The following is an 18,724-nucleotide window of genomic DNA, read 5'->3' as shown; positions in this document are numbered from 1 at the left end:
CACGTTAACACATAAGCAATAGATTTATGAAGTAACTTACAAATCTGCATTACATTTTGGAAATATGTTTCAGATTTTGTTTACAAATAATTAAAAATAATCCTTTCCCTAAATTAATATATTAATACCTATGTTTCATTTACCACTGTATAAATAATTTTAATTTAGTTATGGACCGCGTTATCTGGCTGGGTAAAACATACTGAAAACTGTTGAATGTCATTCTATCAAGATATTTACTTAAAAGCATCTTTATAACTATATTTACTTTAAAAAGCAATATTATAATGAGTAATCGATAAGTAAACAAATACGAGACCGACGTATCAGCGGCCGGCGCGCGCGCCCCTTCTGTCAAACATTTTTATAGTTATGAGCAGAGCATAAGGAACTCTTTATAGTCTATGCGCGCGAGTCGGCCGCACGCGCGTTCATCTGGCGACTTAAAAAAAATCCTCGCGTTATTTGAATATTTTACGAGTTTATTTTACGTAGTTTGTGTTGACAATGAGCTGGGATCAAGATCGCAATCGGCCCTGTGACAAGCTCGAAATTAATGAAGCAGTCGGAAAACTTTTGGAAAGCTTCAACTATGACAGCATTGTGCCCCAACCGACGAGGTAAGTTTGTTTACTTACAATGTTTGCAATAATTTTCTTTTCACATTCGAGCTATGTTAATTAACAAGGGATACAATGTTAAGAAAAATAATATAGCTCCGTTTATAGAGAAATTATTAATTACGGAAAAACAGTTTTGGCGTGCGATGGTAGGTAGGTACATAAGATTTTCAATTTTCGTCGAATACTTATTCGCTTAAAATTTTTACTCTTTCTTAAGAAACATTAATTTCATCCAAAGAAGAAATTAATGTTCTTGATGAGCTTTTCGTCTAAATAGAGGTCTTAAACGTTTTATCGCGAAAGAGCTATGAAAACATATGAACATGGGTTTAGGCTAGGATTATGTAGTAATTAATACCTACCAAATGTTTATGGGAGACGTAATAAATATTATTATTTTAGATAGACCGGTTTATTTAATCTTTGATTTCCTCCAATGCTTATATTTTTTTTATAACGTAGATATGCTTGATAAGCTCGTACAAGTAAGCTGTATAACATCCTTGGACCTTGTACAACAAATAAATCGCGGTCGCGCCTGGTAACCTATTTGAGTACCTGGCGCTGTTCAAAATCGTAATTTAGCCGACTTCCAAAAAGGAGGTTTTACTTCGCCATTTTTTATATCTAGTCGTGTAACCTTCTTTTAAACATCAGTTTAGCGCATCAGCGCTTGCTCAATCTTCTAAAAGGCGGACTTAATTGCAAAAATATTTAGGAACTTCTGAGGTTCATAGGTCGACAGCTCGTGGCTTTCAGACCTCAGTAGGTACTTACACCATCAATGCTGAAATTTAATTGTCTAATAGTTTCTGCTAGCGGTTACACCCAAGCCTTCGTGGACACTTCTACTTTGAGCACTCGGATTATGAGAAGCCTATAGCTTTCTTTGATAAACAAACAAACTTTTCGGCTTATTAATATAGCAAAACCGGCCAAGTGCGAGTCGGACTCACGCAAGGGTTCCGTAGTATTATTTATAAAACGGACAAAAAATCACATTTGTTGTATGGGAGCCCCCTAAAATATTTATTTTATTCTAGTTTTCAGAATTTGTTGTTACAGCGGCAACAAAAATACATCATTTGTGAAAATTTCAACTCTCTATCACGGTTCATGACATACAGTCTGGTGACAGACGGACGGACGGACGGACTGAGGAGCGAAAACAGTAGGGTCCCGTTTTACCCTTTCGGTACGCAATCCTAAAAAGTACGAGTACCTATGTGTGAATACTACACTGGGAAAGAATGACTTGAGCTTACAACCGTCTTCAGTGGTCGTTTTCACAGTAAAACAGTTGCGACTTGGGACCCATTTAATCCGGGTTCGCGAAGCAGTGCACTTTACGATACCCAGAGGAAAGCGTAGTTTGTTTATGTTCCGTGTCAAAATATTGCTGCTTTTGTAAGAAATTTAATTGTAAGAAAGTTTATATAAAAAATTTTAAACACAATCCTAGATTCGTGAGGTAAAACTACTCTGCTCTCGATGCGACATTGTATATTCAACCAACCTTCTTCAAAAATTAAAAAGTTCTCAATTCGATTGCAACTATTCTTTCTCATACTAAAAATTAAATTACCTTAGTCTAAATCTAACATATTACGTCAAAATACTCGAACCCATTACGAATCCTTAGCCGTTGGCCGAAATAAACGTCAGCCTTTGCATTTTTGCCATATTCTTGAAAAGGAGCCTCTCGGCCTCCACGCACGACTATTCTTTTTAAGGTTTAACATGGACTACTACTAACCTTTGACGAAATTACCATTTGCCTTATACCTACAGTTGAGGGAACTCCTCAAAGCTTTGAAGAGTTTCCTCAACTATGCAGTACCTTGCGACCGCACACGAGCCTAAGCTAATCTGTGACCATACTAGCACGAAGGGTTAGTTTTTTCGCATTCATCTTTTAGTAGGCAAATATTACCTATGTATTCTAAATGGCTTATGGATTACGACATTAAGAATTTGTAGGTACTTACTTTATGTACAAAGATTAATTAATATAAATGATAAAATAGTAGATATGTATTTAACAACAAGTAACTCACCTGTTTATGTTATGGTTTTTAGTAGTTACTAGTATTTTCACCGAGATTAAGAACAAGCATTTTATCATGTATTTGTAAGCTATAAGCTGAACATCGCCTTCTACTCTAAATTCAAGAAAACTGCTAATATAAAAGCAACCCCAGCCGGAGAGACGATATCGGTTCCTCACCACTTAGAATTCCTGGCGTTTCAGACAGGATTTAAGCTTCTTCGAGTAACATACCGTACAATAACCAATGTGCTTTGGCCAACGTCCCATACTTATTTCATTTCTACGCTAATATGATGTCACAAGATAGGTATTCCCAGTAATTTTCCCAAGATAGAGATTACCTCCGCTCAAATAAATAGTGGTTGAAGCACTATAAGTAATTAAAGAACAATAAATTCGCTTTAAACGCCCATTTGTTTATCGTAATATTATTTATTGCTGAAGTGACCCCGTACAACATGAATTATTCCGTAATTAGTTATACTTATAGCTAAATAGATAGAGTAACTATCTAGCTAATGTCGACCCGGGGTCAGCGGGGCGGTGTACATGAAAACGGCACACGATTACCGCCTCTAATTGAATAGGCACTATGTTATCTGTTCCTTGTTTATTAATTCCGTATCCACTGCGTCGGCTCTTTACATCAGCCCCTTTCGGGACTTCAAGAATACGTTACATACTCTGTATCTCTATTTTTTTCTTGGTAAAGCATATTTTGTAATATGTAATAATTGATACCGTAACATGTACCCATACCAGCTACTGAAAATACCGATTTGAATACTGAAAATTGCCTAATTTTGTATCGAAACCACAACAACATTATGGACGGTGGCTTTAGCGATTTTAAGCGGTTACATCCAGTAATGTTGTGGTATTGGTGTTTGCCTTGTTATTAAACAGCTTTTTATAGTTTTTCCTTTCAGATAAGTTGTATTGTAAGGAGAAGCAAATGACTTTGCAAGTTTCGTACTATGCTCCTAAATCTTCAAGAATTTCCTTATAAATAAGAGGGCACTCCCGTCTGTGATATCCAAGTTTTCATAGAAACTGGATATCGGTGTATGAAAGACAAAAGGAAGCTTATAAAAGATTTGCTCCTCACTTACAGACTAGTAAAGCAAGTGAATAAAAGCTTACATAATTTAATATTTAATTTTATTTCATGACAGCGTAATAATATGTATTTGTAGAATGTTATTGTGATGATACGGAAGTAGAGAGCTACCTACTACTCTTCTACCCTACACAGTCTCAAGGTTTTCGACACTAGGCCAACTAGCGGTGTGTGATAATATTTGTAGTGTTCCCTTCCTGCCTGGCACCCAATTATTTCCGCGAGGCGTAGCGATAAATACGCCTGTGCAAACATTCTCAGTGTGGGGAGCTTATCTCCGCCGCCGTCGGCAGGGAGTCCCCGGACCTACTCCATGCCCATTCCTGCTAAACATTGACGAACATTAAAATTGGATACATAAGTATAAACTACAAATTAGACCACGCATGCAAAGAGTCCTTTTCGACACCATAATCACAATTTCCGGGTATTACTAGTTTCACAAGTCTCTAGTTGCCTCATTAGTTTTACCTGAATTCAAATTAGTTGAGACACTTTGAAAAGTTAGTGTGAACTATATTTTTAGGTACTCGTAAGAATTTCTTTCATTAGTCCTAAGTTATTATACGAAGAGCCTAGAGACTGTGAAGTTTTCAGTGCCCCAGTGAAATCAATACTGACAAAAACAAACACGATTTATCGAATACTTCGATCAATAAGTTAATCGTTTCGAACACATTTAGTGAGTTCAAAGAAAGCTCCGCGTCAGATTAAGATTTCCTCGCCTGCGTTGATCTCACCGGTGCGAGCAAACATCCCGTGGGTTTGCGCAGTGATTGTAGCCTGGCTTGTAAGTGTGTGCGCAAACAGGCACACAGGTGCCGCGCCGCCGGAACACAACCCCTGTTTGAACAGACCACTTCGCGCCCTCCGCTCACTTGTTACATCTTGACATTTGAACTTATAATCAAACTGTGGCCGCGGCTTCATTCATGCATTTAGGATAAGTGTTTATTGCTTTCAATCCCTTTCGGCTTGTAGTCACTGTAGCGCTTGATAAGCAAAGTCCGTTGTTTACTCTAAGTTAATTACTTACCAGTTTTTCTTAGAACCACAATTTACAAAACAGTTTTAGCAGATCTGTTCCTTCGGAATTATTTCTTTTGGATAAAACAGTGTGTACTTTTCACTCGTCGAATTTGCTGTCTTCGAGCTTGACAACATAATTATTTTTTACGACCAGCAAACTCTTTGGAATGACTTCATCGCATCGCCTGTACCGGGAGTGGCGGGATAGTTTCAAATATTGACAGAGTGTAATCTGGCCGGCACCGTATGTTGTTTAGCGGGGGCCCGGTAATGTGGCGAGTTAGCACTGCGCCTGCGCCGCGCACTGGCTCATTACCGCGACCCTACTATCTGGTACAGCGCGCTAAACGTTATTCGCGATGCCTTCCACGGACTGCGCAACATTTGTGCTTGTAATTGGATGAAGTTATGAACATAATGTACCTACCTGCATGTATATTTAACAAAAGGAAACGGTGAGGTGGCTTTGAATTTATAAACTGTCCAAGAGATATTCAGCTCTTCTCGGAAAGCTTTATATCGGTAGAGGCTCATCGTATGATAACCAAATTCAGCACATTGCAAATTTGATTCATATTTCATCAGCAGACTCAATTGCAATCATAACATTTACTTCAACCTACGCGGTTATTGAGATTTGATAAGAAAAAACCATATTATGTGCTCACATGACCACAATGTACTTTCTTAATGAAAGCTTTATGATAAGCATCACTTTGTATTTGAACGTCTTTTAATTAGCAAAAAAACTTTTAATTAATGGACTTGGACTTTTTTCCAAGAGGGTGAGTACCAAAACTAAAACTAATGATTTTATTTTGCCAATAGCAAGAAAAATATGGTTAAAACTTAGCGTACGTGCCGACATAAGTTGCTACGTACTTCCCTATTACGACGTATTTAGGTGGGCCCCGCAGGGCTCGTATTGACAAAGATATCGAGTACATGTTATCAGTGTTTTGTGGACACAGATGTGGTCTGCGAGTTCCCATGCATTACCACCCTTTCTTAGTGGCCGGTAATTGATCGCCCTAATGTAAGTCAAGGACTATTGGAAAATATTTCTATAAGTTATGACTTTTGTCTTATGTTCGATGTCTTTATTTCAATAAGACATGATTTTTCAAGATAAACTTGTGTCAATAAGCACATCTTTATTAACTATCGATTTGAAAAAGAAAATAAAATGGCCATTTGTTTTTTTTTTAAGTTATTTGTTGAAATTTCATTCGTAGGTAAGTAGGTAATCTGTTTTGTAGCAAGAGCTTTCTCAAAGCTCGAGTTCAGAAGATTTTCATTGCAATCCATTAATTTCATAGAAAATCTATAATGTAAAGCAAATTATAGAATCGTAGGAGTTCCGGGATGTAAGGCCAATCAGCTGATTCGCGGAACTCCGCCGGCTTATCTATTAAACAGTAAACAGGGCGCATCTGTAGGTAGGCGCGCCCTGTCTCGACTGCATTTGGTTTTTAACAAACAGATTTCAGAATCAAACACTTGAAAATCGAGAATTTGAATAGAATACAAGATTTTGTTCATATTGGCACTTCTTGTCATGAACTTTAAAGAATTGTTTTTCACTACTCACAGTTTTCTAGTACACAAGGAAACAGACAAGAAAAGGCGTTTCTATTATTTAAGAGACTGTAGCAGTATGTTGACATCATTTTTATCTTATCCTTAAAAAATATCATGTCAGATTTTCCCACTTCAGATACAGCGATATATTAAAAGCCCTCACCCTTCATTGGAATTCAATTCAGGGTGTGTTAACTTTACAAAACGTCATGTTTACTCTACAGGGAATTCTGTGAGAAAAATTTCCCCTTTTTCAATCGTTCGAATGGATTCCGATACGAGGACCGAACCCCGATTGAACCCTTACAAATTGATACGAATTTTCCCACCAACACTTGAGGCAGGTGCTACACATTATCTAATCAATAGGTAATTATTCGTTTGAACGCTGATAAAACTCACTCGAGTGGTAAAATAATGATTTTGAAAGTCATCTTTCAGCTACCGTCGGGTTTTACAGCGTCATTAATTGTTTTATAGCCGTTGTTACGTCCACTGTAAAGATAACTGCGGTCGTGGGGATGTTTATAAAATGCTGAAGGGGAGACTTTTAGTGCACTTTCAATGTAAACATCTCGGTCTTGGTTTTGACATTGATTTGCTAATACTTGACTGGTTTAGAAGTAGCGTTTTTTTTTTTTAATCAAATGGTAACAACAATTAAGCATAGGTAATTGTCGTTCGGTCTTACACCTCTTATTATACTTGCCCACACAAATCATAATAAGCTACAAAATTATTATGTGGAATGAAATAATCTTAGAAAATATTGTTTCTTTTGGACAGAATACTTTAATTGATTTATTGCGACCTTTACCATACAACTTGTTACAAACTTTAAAAAAATATTTTGAGTTTACAATATTTATCCATACAGAATAATCCATCTCTATTTCTTCAAGAAAATATCTTTGTACTTATTAAGTCAGCACAAATTAAGTTACCAAAGCTCATTTTGACTGTGATAAACTAATTTCGGTTTTTGAAAGTTCTCGAGTCGAAGGACAATTTGGTTTTAGTTACCAGGATTTCCGTATGGTGTTCGTATTATTGCAGGCGTAAATGGGTGCTACGTCTTAGTAAACACAATACATTAAGTGAAAATATTCACGAGATTCAGCCTGGTAACAGAAGGATGAAGTCTTAGTAGTAGAATCCTTTGTTCCCCGTTGAGTAGGCCCAGAAGACTGAATATCAAACCTCTTTTCTCTGAAACTTAATCTGAAAATAAAACTGCCTGAATTTATACATAGGTATCTTCTCACGTTCTTCGAACAGCATGTGTTATTAATTTTCCATATGCATCTAGATCAGACAGCGACCCCGCCCAGCTTCGATGTAAATGATAAGTAGGTATACTTACTAGGTATGATGTGCTAAAGTTTCATCATCATCATCATATTCATCTCTCTGTCTTATGATGTATGACATAGAAAATCGTTTAGTAATTTTATTTTGGCAGCTGAAGTAATGCCGATTTTTTTTCTTTTGAAGATTTTATGAATAGATATACCAACCTAGATTCATATAGTTAAACAAATAGTGTTGACCTATTCATAGTCCAGACCATTTTTCGCAGACCGTAACTAGTTATCAATGGGTAAATATGGTCGTAAGTCAGAAACGGCAACAAGAATGCTGCAACTAACGCACTTTGGCGGCAACACTGTCAAACGCCAGTTCCCTTGGCAAATTTATGCGCAATAACACAATAATACCTAAGTACGGTGGGCGGCTGCGTCGGCGCAACTCTGAAAAGCAGAAATAGCGTGGGCGGGCTCTTCACAGATGACAGCTATCTGTTCTGTTTATGACTTCCTCAGCCAATGGCCTCAGAGCCAGCGTATGCTTAGCCTAGACTAATTTGACTTATTAATAAATATATTTAGAAAAAAATATGTAAGGTTTAATATGTACATAGGAATTAGGTACATATGTTTCGTAATGAGTGAGAAAAGGGCTCGCTAATATTGATACTATGCGTGAAAATAGGTACCCACTTGAAAACATAATAGTACCAACTACTTGCAAATAATTTATAGTAAACACATACCTGGTACGTGTTCAAAAGTCAGCAAAGTATTAAACAATAGTTTTTAACTAGGCAATAGTTCTTCAAATGTAACTGTATCTTTGTTTTGGCACATCGATCACCGTAACTACCAGCTGCCAACATTGGGCTGCTGAGCTTTTCTAAACAATAGCTAATAACACATACCTACGCATACCTACCTTAGGACCACGTAATGTAGTTGCTCGCCGAAAATCAACGCGTGTAACCTTGAAAGAATTCAGTTCAATTGTTTTCGAACTACTTACTTAACGCTTTGTAAGAAGTTTTCAGTTGCTAGTCAGTTTTGCTACGTTTTATGACTTGGCTGACTTTTATCGGCTTTGTTAGAGTCTTACTGGCCATGGCATACCTAGCAAGGTAGCTTTCTGAAATATACCTAAGTACATCATAGCATAGCTGAAATTTCAAGCAACTCTGAACAAATAACATTGTCCTTTCATCTGTCGCTATATCAGTAGGTAACATAATTTTAATGCGAAAGCGAAACGCTACTTAGCTTTTTATCAGAACTTATTCATCAACACCAACTTTGAAACAAAACCGACTGGAGTCCATAACAAAAACATACTTAAATAAGATTGAGTAACGCGGATATAATAAACACGTGCCCTCTATGCCTAAAACTGAAACACTTGTAGATAAAAGGTGCGTATAGTTAACTAATACTTATGGCACTTATAAATCCTTAACATATACAGATGTACGGCAGACGGATGACTGTGAAATCTGGCCGTAAATCATTGCGCGCGCGACTATAAAACTTTTTGTCAATGACACGCCGTTCTATTATGTTTTTTAAATTATAATTGCGTAATGCTTGGTGAAGGGAACAAAGAATAGGTATTATAAACTATTATAGCCTGAAAAATACAGTAAGTCTCAAAATCAAGTGCTTTCACGAACATTTTGCAGTTTCATGAATTTAGTTTTCACATTAACCTATTTATTACCTACACCAACTTAGTAACCCATCATTTTTATTCAAGAAAAATCATCATCATCCTCCGAGCCTTTTCCTAATCATGTTGTCGGCTTCCAGTCTAACCGGATTTAGCTGAGTACTAGTGCTTTACAAGAAGCGACTGCCTATCTGACCTCCTCAACCCGGTTACCCGGGCAACCCAATACCCCTTGGTTAGACTGGTGTCAGACTTACTGGCTTCTGACTACCCGTAACGACTGCCAAGGATGTTCAATTTTATTCAAGAAAAATATGATAAAAAGAAAATATTTTGCCCTATGCAAGGTGTACCTAATGGTTTATCAGATGTATCTAAAAGATTTTGGATACTTAGCAAACTCACCTATACCGACTAGATATTGGCAGTTTTGGTGACACGTCAGCAATAAATCAAAGCGCAAAACGCCAAGAACCGACATAAATATTGCATCGATGCATCTTCAAGTGCCTAGTTTCATACAGCGATGAAATTTCTATCATTTCTAAATGACAACGGTGCCATATAAATCAGAGAGATCGCTGTGTAGGTACCACTTTGAGCACATTATGTTTGTTGTGGCAATTAAAGCAGGAGCTCCTATCAGTGATTGTCAGGAGCGCGATGTTACTAACCAGATGTCGGCGCGCGGAGGGTCTGTCGCAGCAAAAACTAGTACTCAATCTGTAATACAAAAGGAAGCGCCCATATGTACAACTACGCACTTTAATTTGTCATTCTTTGAGTATTGTGTCTGTCATGGAAAATTGTGTGGAATTTTCAGTATGGGGCAAAGCTTTTGCCAGTCACGGAGCTAGTAAACCATAGAAATATTTAAAATAAGCAACCAAAGTCTACTCATTTCTCAGTTCAGTATTAGTGTAATAAAAATGTTTTACATTAGGAGAACTCGTTCTGAGTAATAAACAAGGAAACCGCTGAAGTTCGCCGAAGCGGTAGGTGATTATTTCTCCTCATATTACTTCCCGAGAGTAATCCGTTAGAAATCGATCGACTTTTAGTGGCGTGTCAGTGTTTGAAGAAAAAAACATAATTTATTGTCAGCATTCAGATCGCAAGGAAACCCGAACGGGCATTAGAAAATAAAAAAGTAATAAAATAAGAGATGTTTACGAGCGTAAAATGACGTGAGTCGTGAGGCCGCGCCACTTGGGCTGTTTACAGCAGTTGGCAGCGCAGGCGCACCACTGTTCACTGCGACCGTACATAAAGGGTAAATCGTAATTTATTTTCTTTATAGTCGTTGGTCGTCGACGCTTGATGGGTTTGGTTACCTAGTAATTATCGGGCGCGCGCCGAAAGCTAAACCAATTTGAGTAGCGGGGCCGCGCCCGCTCAAGTGCGCATTTCATATTGTTTATGTCAATACCAGCTTTTTGTTCGGATATGGAAACTAAAACTATTTATAGCTCTGTTACCAAACAAAACAGCACGTTTTTATTACGTCAGTTTTTTGTCTTATACGGTTTATGAGTCTGACTGAGCAGAGGAGCTTAGATACAAATCCATACCATACCTATGTGTACTGTATGTGTAGGTTTTAGCCTAAAGAGCATTAACTTGGATACTAGATTTGCTTTTCACTAGAAGATGCCTGAAAATGAGAAGATGGGGTTCCTTTGTTGAGTAAATAAACTTTTACTTTCACCATCGTTTACCTACCGCATCCTGTATAACTAGGTACATTTCTCGGATGGAAACCATAGTTTGATAACGGATCGTCGTGAAGCTTACATGACATTATTAAGTTTAAGTTAAAGATTAAGTTTAAGAAAATTATTAACTGTATCAAAAAATAAGGCTTTTCGATTAAACAAATCTACGTTAATTTAAATTCTGCATCTGAAAACTAAACTTATTTGAGTCCTTTTTTTTTATTTGTGTTTCCTTTACTCCAAAGCTTTAAGTATCATTCTCCTGCCCTTATCATAATTTGATTACAGGTCGGCACAGCATGTTTTCTCCTTTAATATTCTTCTATCGGATATCTATCGTCATCTTACAAGTAACATTCTTGCTAGTTACATCGACTTTCACCCAAAGTAAAACAGCAAAGATTCTCTGATTTTTTTCGCCTATGATATTATTCCTGAGGTATCCAGCTTAACTTACTCAACCTTTTGTCAACAGGGGTGGTGGCTGCATGCGGCGGGCTCACGTCAAGAGGCCCATGAACGCGTTCATGGTGTTCGCCCAGGCGATGCGCCGGCGCCTCTCAGAGCAGCGGCCTGCGCTACACAACGCAGAGCTCAGCAAATCTTTAGGATCCATGTGGAAGTAAGTTGATCTTCACAGTACCTATTGCACTAATTTGTGTAAATGTTAAGTATCGTACCTAATATTCTAAATAGGCACGCAGGTCATCATCAATCATATTATTCATCATCATCATCATCATCATCTCAGCCATAGGACGTCCACTGCTGAACATAGGCCTCCCCCTTTGTTGGATGCAGGTCGCTTCCAACAGGTATCTGTGGAGATCAAAGGGGGAGGCCTATGTTCATATTATTCACTCAGTTCAAATTGTTACTTATGATTCATAAATACTTTGTGTGATTGGGTACCTATGTAATCAATATATGTATACTTAGATTTAAAATACATAGGTACCTAGCTAGGTATATCCAATGGCCCTCTGGATTCTAAGTTCCCTGTTACCTACCAGTATCTACCAGTTCACCATGAATTTTGGCCAGTTTTACGAAGACATATCGCATTCCTCAAGTCATATCCAAGTGAAATTGACCGGAGTGGACCGCGGAGCCGGGCGCTGCGCGTGCGGCGTCCAACAGCGCGGCGTGCATCGATTGTTTACTCATTAAAATGCTATCGCCGCTAACTGACGCGATAACATCTCTAACTGTTTCCACTTCGGCTCGCTCAAATAGAAAATTGTGGAACAAATTCGCACGGAGATCTTTCGGCGATCGAGTTTGTTGTCTTTGTTTGGGTGTGCTCAATAACTCGGAAATGACAAGAAATAAATGTATTTGTTTGTACCGAAAAAGATTTATTAAAAGTTATTTTATAAAAACTAAACATTTTAAATTAAAATATTTGTGAGTGTTTGAAAACACTACGCGCCTACGAAAAGCTCATAATTGACTACGCGACATTTTCGTAGCAAATGTAGCGTATTTATTGAGTCAGTTACTCACTCACGGGCAAGTTTGTCTTCGATTTCGATAAGAATTCTTTGAAATGAGTATACTATTTCCGAGCATGGGATCAAATAAGCACTAAGTAGTGCTGAGCGATCGTAAAAGCAACTTGTCGTAGGCCACCCGCGCACTCGCGCTCTCAAAGACACGATGACGAGAATGACATGACCACTACACTATAAGTATGAATAAACGTTATAGAGCCCTGATAACATTAAAAGGGTTTGTGGGCAATGGTTTGAGCACTTAATTTATAGGCTTGTTTTACATTTTCGGTTCTGTTGTTTTAACATTGTTTAAGTTATTAACTTTTTAACTTGTTATCTGTTTGTGGTTTTCAGTCATTTCAGACTTATTTTTCTGGTCTCTTTGTGAGATTGTATTTTTCCATATTTTCTGCGCTTTTAGCATCCATTGATCCGAACTTATACTAACATATCACATACAAAATCAAAATATTTTAACCATTTTGACCCACCTAACGATCAAGCCCAACCGCTTAGCGAAGGGCCGCTCTATATATTTTTTATACGCTCCGCCGTGGCACAAACTCTCGAATCATCAAAGAAAACAGTCGGTGAAGTGAGCCTGATTGGCGTGTTGTGATTGGTGGGCTCTCTTACATTGTCATCGCGCTCACCTCTCCACGCTGATCTCGATCAACTAGATTAGCAAGGTCGCAGGTCACAGATGTAAGATTGGCTTCAAATATTTTACGTAATTGAATGTCAGATCAACAAAATGTGAAGTTCCGAGACTTTTACCGTTGCTCCAATTCAATTAAGTTGCCATCTTCGGTATGAAATGACATTTGCTGGTCGGATTTTGAGATTTAACAGATCACAAATAAAACATTGTTAAAGCTCATAAATTATCTATTGCATTTGTATTCTGCAAGTAGTGTAAGTAGGGTCGAGCAAGTTAAGTGGCGCAGTGGAAGGGCTTACGGTACATTAGCAGAGCCGCCCGCGCCGGCATCTGGAAATAGTTCAGAAAAAACCGCTGTGACTCAGCAATTCACATCGAAATCAAAAGTCATGGAGGCAAATTGAGCGGAGATTCTGAATCTAGCTAAGCTTTACGTATATGTACTTTAAGAAATATAAATAACTATTTCTATTTGTAGTAACTAGTGGCTAGGTCAATAATGATGAAGTAGGTATGACTATCGGTCCCCTCCTACTTAGGGAGAAGACTTTTCACAAATAGCACAATAGGTACTTAGGTAGTTAAAAAAAATCGAAGTCATTGTGTGTCATGTTTCCCTGATTTGAAGATGAACTTTCACAATGTCGGCTAAGTATTGTTTAAAAAATAACCTACTATTTCCTTTACAGGAGTCTAAGTGAAGAGGAGAAGAAACCCTTCATCAATGAGGCAGATAAGCTGCGAACGCAGCATAAGAAGGAGTATCCTGACTACAAATATCAGCCTCGGCGTCGCAAGCCTCAGCCGACGTCGGCGGTTCGGCCGAAGAGAGAGCCATCCCCTGAGAGGGATCAGATCGACTTCGCTGGCATGCCGGACATCTCACCAGCGCTCCTGGCTGACGGCGCCCCTGACACGGCGGAGCTGGAGCAGTACCTGCCTCCAGGCTCCGTGCCCGACTATCACGAGCTGCAGCCGCGGTACGCCGCCCACAGCCTGCACCATCCCCCGCCGCCACTCTACGCCCCCGTGCCTCCTCGCCTCCACCCCGCGTGCGACTGGCAACATTACGCACACCCTTAAAATACAAAAAAATTTAAACATACGTGTCGTGATTTTACATGTTGCACATTGGTGCCTCAAAGACATTTAGTAATATCAAATAACTTATAAAATAGGTCAACCATTTGTAAATATAATTGGGTAGACGTAGTGCTGCGCGAAACGACGCGCACGTGCGTTTAATTTGTGTAAGCTGAATAAATATTTATTAGGTTAAAAACTTTATGTAAATTATTATTTTTGTTAACTATCGTGCCAAAATGTTTAAATGTTGTCCACGTGGGTTTACTTTATAAGTTTAATATGTAGTTGTACCAGACAAATTATTCCGTAACTTTCACATTTTAATCAGGGAGTGTCCACTCCTGAATTATTTCAGAACACATAGGTAGATACTATGGTTACAATAAAAATATGGGGTAAAATAAAAGCATCCTATAATTCAACTTGATCACTTCTCTACTTACATGGTAGGTACATTAGTTTGGTACTTTACGAAATTCCTCAAGTACCAAAGCTTAAGGTTAGTTAAGTGTAGTTAGGTTAAGTTATACATAGCTAGTGACTATAATTTCTGATAAGTTATTGTTGTGATTAATTAGTTTTATTTCTTTTAATAACAATCATGTTGTTCATTAAATATATTTTTCTATGTTCTACACTATGCTCTGGGTTTGTCTGCATCCTAAACCACCTTCTTTCTATTTCTCTTTGTCTGTTCGGTTTTAGGTTTCTTTTGCCTAGAACTACTTAAGTACAATTTCGAGGTACAATCCAAAAGGGCAAGAGATATTTCCTGTTTTTTCTATTGTTATCTTTATGCTATTTATTATTCACATATTTAGATAACATACTTTTTGGTACTTACTTAAATCGTATGGGGCGGTACAACATCACATATTACTAACTTTGTAGCCTAATCAAAAAGTATGTATCTCTTTGACAGTAGGTTCGTTTTCGTTTCCCCATTCGTCCCGCAGTTGACATTTCTGAGAAGAGGCAGTGGAGTAGGTACGGCTCGTCGGCTGATGCGCGATAGGGCGACCCCTGGCCGCCGCCGCTTCCGGCGCTCGCCCGCCCCGGCGCGGGCGCACAACGCCTCTCTTGTTCTCACCCCTATCTTATCACTCTCACATTTTTCGCGACCGACACTAATGAGGCCAATAAACATATCGGCAAATTATGTAATTATGACTACTTTAAGAGAATTTATGAGAAATAAGGCTGATTTATCGCAGGCGGAGTCTAAGATGTTACCGACCACCGATAAGCTCGGATCGAATCATCGATGAGCATCCGTTTGCTTTGTCTCAGGATAATGTAACTATATAGGATCGCGAGACATATGGTATGGGCACTTATTCAATAAGTACTTCATTATTTCATTGTAGCAACATGTCAACGCGCCCTAATCGATTAACATTGTTAATTTATCATCGCATGACTAATGTTACAATTCCGAGATTTCAAACTTCCAGAGAAATAAAAACATTGTACAAAAAGGTTGTTATGAATTAGTAATGGTGCATCGTGGCTGCAATATTAAGATTGAGTGCAAATGAAGCGCGAGGCGCGTGCGCCGGCGGCGGCTCGCGTTACACACTCGCTACACATGCACCGACTGACGGACGAGCGATATCTTATACTTTGACTAACACAGTTTTTGTGCGCCAACACATAAGATATTAATTACAGAGGCGGAGAACAGCATGCTCAATTTTACGCTTTAATCTCATGTGTTTTGCTCTTATTCGACGGATAAATACTTCATTAATATAAAACAGTGAGCTTAGGGACTGGCAAAAAGTGGAACTGAACTAAAAATTTTGTTAAATATACTACTCAACCAGAACTAATAACGGGCTGGGGATAAGGGCAGACATTTAGGCAAGTTTGTTAAAATGATAAAAATGAAGACTTCGAAACTGCGGTCTTATAATTGAACTGAACATTCTCAAGACCTAATACATAGATAGAAGCACATGTTAAGTTGGAAAGTAGCATTCTCGCACTGCAAGTAAGTATAAAACTAAACAGTGCAACTCAAGTGGAGTGATCGAGCGACATTTCGTGTGAACATAGTCCATCTGTGGCACGCTCAGTGTAAGGCGATACCGCGGCGTCTGGTGAGCATCGAGGAATCAAATCCTCCACTACAATAAGTACCCGCTGATACACTAACACATGTGGAATCACTCCGTTCAATTATTTACACTAGATGATCCTCGTGTATGGATTTCTTTATGGGTAGTATTTAAACGCAAATGAAAAAATATCCTTTTTCTATGCAATAAGATTCCGAATTCCCATCAAAATTACTGATTGCACAGCAAAATATTTAACTCAAAATATCACTAAACACACTCCAATTTATTTTCGCATCGTACAGCGATTTTTCCTAAAGCAAAAGCTTTTTCATCAATGCACAGCTAATAATCATAATGCACATTATACATGTTAACTCTTTTTCTTTTAAATATAGCTTCTATTTTTATATTATCTACAGCAGTTTTTCTGAATAAAACAGCTTTTTATTAGTCACAGTCATCTTATTATTTATTAATTACGGCATAATGAAATCAGCAAAAAAATATAAAATTAAATACAAAATTGTAATTTATTGAATTATTTATAAGCGTCCACGCTTCCTTTTTTGCCCAATAGGCAACATTTTTAGCTTCTGCAGGTGGCGCCACGTACTTGAGTCGGATCGCAAGTCCGATGCTATGCTTGCACATACATACTATAGTTCTTAAAAAAATTGGGGCTGGTGCATTGTCAGTCATTGTCAGTATTTCCTTTTGGCATACATTTCATATAAGTAGTCATTAAAAGGCTACTACTATAATATCATATTTCAGAATGTTTATATTCAGAATCATCTTTTGGCATAGTTTTGGAATTTTTATTTTCCTGTAAGAAGCATGCAAACAAGCCTGAAGCATGCAAGCAGGCATGCATCATGTAAGCAGGCATGCAACATGGAAGTAAGCATGCAACATGCAGCAAGCATGGCTTCTGTCACGGCTCCGGCGCTTCGTGGCTCCGGCGGTCCCATGCGAGCTTATCGTCGCAGTTGATTTTCACGCTCACCACCGTAGCTTCGGCTTACTGGCGTTAAAACTACCTGCTCCTCAGCTCGCAGGCCGCCTCGCCCCTCCGCGCCTACGCGGTTTTGAATTGCACTCTAGGGGTAGGGCAAACAAGACTACGTGGAGTCGATTTTGCAGCGATTCGTTTTCGTTACTAGCTTCAATTTTTAATACAATGTTTTTTAATTGAACTCTATCTTACTCGCTCGCGCCACTCTGCACTCCAGTGACGAAAAAGCGCGCGAAGCCGCGAACCTTTTTCAGTTAATTTGTTCTGTTTTTAGAAATAATCCAATGTGACAGGTTTTTTTGTTATAATACTCATTAAATTTGCCGAGCATGGCTTCTTGAAAATTAAGACAAATATGATGAATAGGTTTTGTTGTACTTACTGGTTAATATGCGACTGGGATAGTTATTTTGCTATGAAATATGGAAAATTTGCTGTGCATTCAGTATTAATGCTGTGTATGTAGTATTTTTGTACAAGAATAAATTTAACTGTATTGCATTATAATAAAAAAAGCAATTTCATATTGATGTATAATTTCGAATTATCTGCAGTTTGAGTTTTGTTAAACATTTAGTTTATTTGTAGTGAAGTAAGTTATTTGATGTAAAAAAGAATATAAATGATGAGTATTTATTGATAGGCGATTATTTATTTGATATGCAATTTATAATATCCCTTTCTTTATGACGTATTTGCATACTCGCATTCTGTTGATTTTTCCCAGTGGCCACCATTTACCTGTGACGTCATACTTCTTATTATTTATTTTTATGTACTTACCTTAATTATACTCTCCCATTAAACTTCCTTATGTAATACTTACCTCGTATACTCCATTACGTACCTACCTACTTAAGAACTTCCCTATGTACCAACTCCGTACCCCTATTTAGGTACTCACTTGTATACTAGCTCTGTATGTACATCCTTATGTACTCCTTATATAGCTCTATGTACCTAAATTTCATAAATGTAAATGTCGATATGTGATTTTTCAGCCATCTGAATCAGTGTCATCAGTGTCTGAAGAATGCGCTCACAACCTTTTCTGAGGGCTGGGTCCGCCCCTGATTTTTCCCATGTCGCCAGCACATATTTGAAAAGAGGAGGTAATCAGCCAAGATTTTCAGGAACGCATAGAATTGAGTTACATTTTTAACAAGTTGAAATGAATACGCCTTAAGGCCCGAACAAAAATAATAAAAAAAAAACAACTATAAAATAAATTGCATTTCCTATTTATTTTCAATATGAAATAAATACCTAACACTAGCTTCCTTACTTAGAATCACGACGAAAACAAGATTCT

The 18,724-nt window shown here is 38.0% G+C and overlaps 1 protein-coding gene across 1 annotated transcript; it reads left to right on the top strand.

The window, feature by feature from the left end:
* Window positions 1-381: 381 nt before the first annotated feature.
* Window positions 382-14,974, top strand: LOC110379626 (transcription factor Sox-8). The gene is made up of 3 exons (XM_021339369.3): window positions 382-620; window positions 11,567-11,713; window positions 13,938-14,974. Exons 1-3 carry the CDS (start codon window positions 508-510, stop codon window positions 14,329-14,331), a joined length of 654 nt encoding a protein of 217 aa, XP_021195044.2. The 5' UTR covers window positions 382-507; the 3' UTR covers window positions 14,332-14,974.
* The last annotated feature ends 3,750 nt before the right edge of the window (window positions 14,975-18,724 follow it).

Source organism: Helicoverpa armigera, chromosome 11 (assembly GCF_030705265.1).
Source record: "Helicoverpa armigera isolate CAAS_96S chromosome 11, ASM3070526v1, whole genome shotgun sequence".
Classification (NCBI taxonomy): Eukaryota; Metazoa; Arthropoda; class Insecta; order Lepidoptera; family Noctuidae; genus Helicoverpa; species Helicoverpa armigera.
Note: the sequence above shows the minus strand (reverse complement) of the source record. Positions and strands in the feature narration are given on the sequence as shown.